At 35.0% G+C, this 3,243-nt stretch overlaps 1 protein-coding gene across 1 annotated transcript; it reads left to right on the forward strand.

Moving 5' to 3' along the window:
- Window positions 1-750: 750 nt before the first annotated feature.
- LOC145102564 (vignain-like) lies at window positions 751-2,802 on the forward strand. Its single transcript, XM_079039987.1, has 4 exons — window positions 751-1,448; window positions 1,532-1,767; window positions 1,861-2,001; window positions 2,365-2,802. The coding sequence occupies exons 1-4, from the start codon at window positions 857-859 to the stop codon at window positions 2,629-2,631; spliced, it is 1,236 nt and encodes a 411-aa protein (XP_078896113.1). The 5' UTR covers window positions 751-856; the 3' UTR covers window positions 2,632-2,802.
- The last annotated feature ends 441 nt before the right edge of the window (window positions 2,803-3,243 follow it).

Genomic DNA, 3,243 nt, shown 5'->3' on the forward strand with positions numbered 1-3,243 from the left:
GGCTCGCCACAACTCAAAAAAACTTGAGGTTTGACATTGCCACTAAGTCATGCCTAACCTTATTTAAAACATTTTTTTTTAATTACTCTCGAACCTTATCCAAAATCTAGTTATCCATCGGTTAAGAAAAGGTGTTGATTACAAAATTAATATAAAATTGAAAACGATTAATTGAATAATTTTATAACTAACAAATTAACCAAGTGACAACATTTCCTCACATCTTTAAATTAAAGGACAAAAATGGTAATATAATAAAGTACACATTTTAAAGGAACTTAGTGCAAAAACTTTTTAGATTTTTAGCTTTAATATCGAATCATCATGTTCAAAATATAATTCCGAATCCAAAATAAATGTAATAAATCTTTTGGTGTTATTACATTTGAGAAATCTTTTTTAAGGAAAAAGAAATTTGAAAAAGACAGACTTTGCGGTTTTAAGCAACAGAAGTAACCCCAACAAATTGATTGTCACATTAAAGCAACCCAAAGAAGAACGCTTAAAGTGGCAACTGGAGCTAGAAAACTGAAAGGTACATAACAAAGAAACCAATACCATTTGTCGCCTTCCTTCCACCCATTCTAACCCCATAACGTGTATACCATGCATACATCATCATAATATCAGCATCTCTCTCTCTCTCTCTCTCTCTCTCTCTCTCTCTCTCTCTCTCTCTCTCTCTCTCTCTCTCTCTCTCTCTCTCCAAACCTTCGGTTCCTTCACTCACGGCCTGAATCGGTTCTTATCAATAACAGTTTCATACACACTTCAGGTAATTTTAAGATCACACACATTCTTCTCTCTCATCTTTCTCACGCTCTTGACCTCCATTATTGATTCCTCATGGTTGTTCATGCCCACAAGTAACCTTTTTATTTCAACTTGCACTCTTCTTACACCAATCTTCATCTTTCCTCTATATAAACTGCCCTCCAACTCCTCAACTTTCATCATCTTCATCAAAACCCCAACAAAAAACCGGCAACAATTCAAGAAAATGGCAATCAACAAGTTTCTTTTAGTTTTCCTTTCTTTAGCTTTGGTTTTGGGCATTGCCCAAAGCTTCGATTTCCATGAAAAAGAGCTGGAAACGGAGGATAGCTTATGGGATATGTACGAGAGGTGGAGGAGCCACCACAAGGTGGCGGCAAGCCACCAAGAGAAGCAGAGACGGTTCAATGTTTTTAAAGCCAATGCGTTTCATGTTCATGAAACAAACAAGATGGACAAACCTTATAAGTTGAAGCTTAACAAGTTTGCAGACATGACTAATCACGAGTTCAAGAGCAAGTTCGCAGGTTCAAAAATTAAGCATCACAGGATGTTGCAAGGGGATCGAATTGGCAACAAGACGTTCATGTATGCTAATGTCGATTCTGTCCCTACTTCGGTTGATTGGAGAAAGAAAGGAGCTGTAACCCCTGTCAAGGATCAAGGGCAATGCGGTAAATCTTTAAATATTACCACTTCACTATAGAGTAGAATTATTTTTCATATTCTAAAGTTTTGATCTATTTGTATGTTACAGGAAGTTGTTGGGCATTTTCAACCGTTGTGGCAGTTGAAGGAATAAATTACATCAAAACAAAGGAGTTAGTGTCGTTATCTGAGCAAGAACTTATCGATTGTGACACTAAAGAAAACCAAGGGTGTAATGGAGGGTTAATGGACTTGGCGTTTGACTACATAAAAAAGATCGGAGGTCTAACTAAAGAGGATAACTACCCTTACATGGCCCTAGACGGGAGGTGTAATTCTAAAAAGGTAAAGAAAAAAAAAAGAAAAAAAACCTATGATCACTAAAAAGATGAGAATCCATATACGTAGACTCTTTCATATTTTAATTTTTCTCGACAGGAGAATACTCCGGTGGTGTCAATTGATGGACATGAAGATGTTCCAAAAAACAATGAGAAAGCACTAATGAAAGCAGTAGCCAACCAACCTGTTTCTGTTGCCATTGATGCTGGTGAACAAGATTTCCAATTCTATTCGGAGGTAAAAACTTGAGCATAACAACATAAACATGTTCTTGATGCTTGAAAGAACATAATTCAATCATATATTGAACTTTAGAAATTGTGTCTTTATGAAAGAACCCTTTAAACTTGAAAGAACATATTTTGGTCAAAGAAACGAAATATAAAGAGTAGTTTTTTCATGCACAACAGCACAAATTTTTTAATCAAAGAATGAGAAAGTGAAATTGGGTTTTTATGAACAGATTTTGAAAGGTAAAAGAGCATATATTAAGCAAAGATTTGAAATGTAAAGATGGGGTTTCTGATTTCTTTATACACATATTCTTGTTGAAGATTAAAAGAAGTAAAGATTTTTTTTGTGTGTGTGGTGATGTAACAGGGAGTTTTTACGGGAAAGTGTGGAACAGAGTTGGATCACGGGGTGGCAGCCGTGGGATACGGGACAACTCTAGATGGAACCAAATATTGGATAGTGAAGAACTCATGGGGAGCTGAATGGGGAGAGAAGGGATACATTAGGATGCAAAGAGGAATCTCTGATAAGAGAGGACTTTGTGGCATAGCAATGGAGGCCTCTTATCCTATTAAGAAATCTGCTAATAATCCCACGTCGTTTGCTACATCATCTCCCAAAGATGAACTCTAGATTACACATATTCACACACATACACACACTATTAGTTAACTCTACATTAGCATTTTTAAATTGTTGTCCAACTTATCACACTTGTCTTTATTGTTACCAATAAAAAATATACATTTGATTGAAATATAGTTTTATGGAGAATGGATTGTACATTTTATAGTAATCTCAAAATCATGCTTGGCCTAATTTTGTGTGGAACTGTGGATGGTCCATTGGCATTAGGAACATGTAATTTTACAAAATGAACCTAGAACTAGAATCATAAATTTGAGAATTAAACAACATGGTAGTGAAATTCGGCCCCATAGTAAAAGTATCAAAACCGTGAGATTTGAAATTTTTTCTTGTGGACTAGCTATATGACTTAATTTCCCCCTTACCAAATAGGTTATTTCACCAATGTAAATAACTTAATTTCACCCTTACCAAATAGGTTATTTCACATTACTCATATAATGTATTCAAGTAACATTCCAAATCATATACTACTAAACCATGGCCTTTTTTTGTGGAAATATCAATATACTTTGCATTTTTGTCCAAATTCTCACATAAACATTTGTTTGTTAACACCATTTCCACTCTAAGATATATTATAACATGGTCAAACAT

Source organism: Lactuca serriola, chromosome 4 (assembly GCF_051521515.1).
Source record: "Lactuca serriola cultivar US96UC23 chromosome 4, Lser_US96UC23_V15, whole genome shotgun sequence".
NCBI classification, from domain to species: Eukaryota; Viridiplantae; Streptophyta; class Magnoliopsida; order Asterales; family Asteraceae; genus Lactuca; species Lactuca serriola.

What these genes read in the sequence shown, in the direction of transcription:
- LOC145102564 (XM_079039987.1), top strand. Translation starts at nt 857, where the DNA reads ATGCCCACAAGTAACCTTTTTATTTCAACTTGCACTCTTCTTACACCA. An exon ending in CAAGGATCAAGGGCAATGCG is followed by an intron (nt 1,449 to 1,531) that starts GTAAATCTTTAA and finishes TGTATGTTACAG; the next exon opens with GAAGTTGTTGGGCATTTTCA. An exon ending in GGAGGTGTAATTCTAAAAAG is followed by an intron (nt 1,768 to 1,860) that starts GTAAAGAAAAAA and finishes TTTTCTCGACAG; the next exon opens with GAGAATACTCCGGTGGTGTC.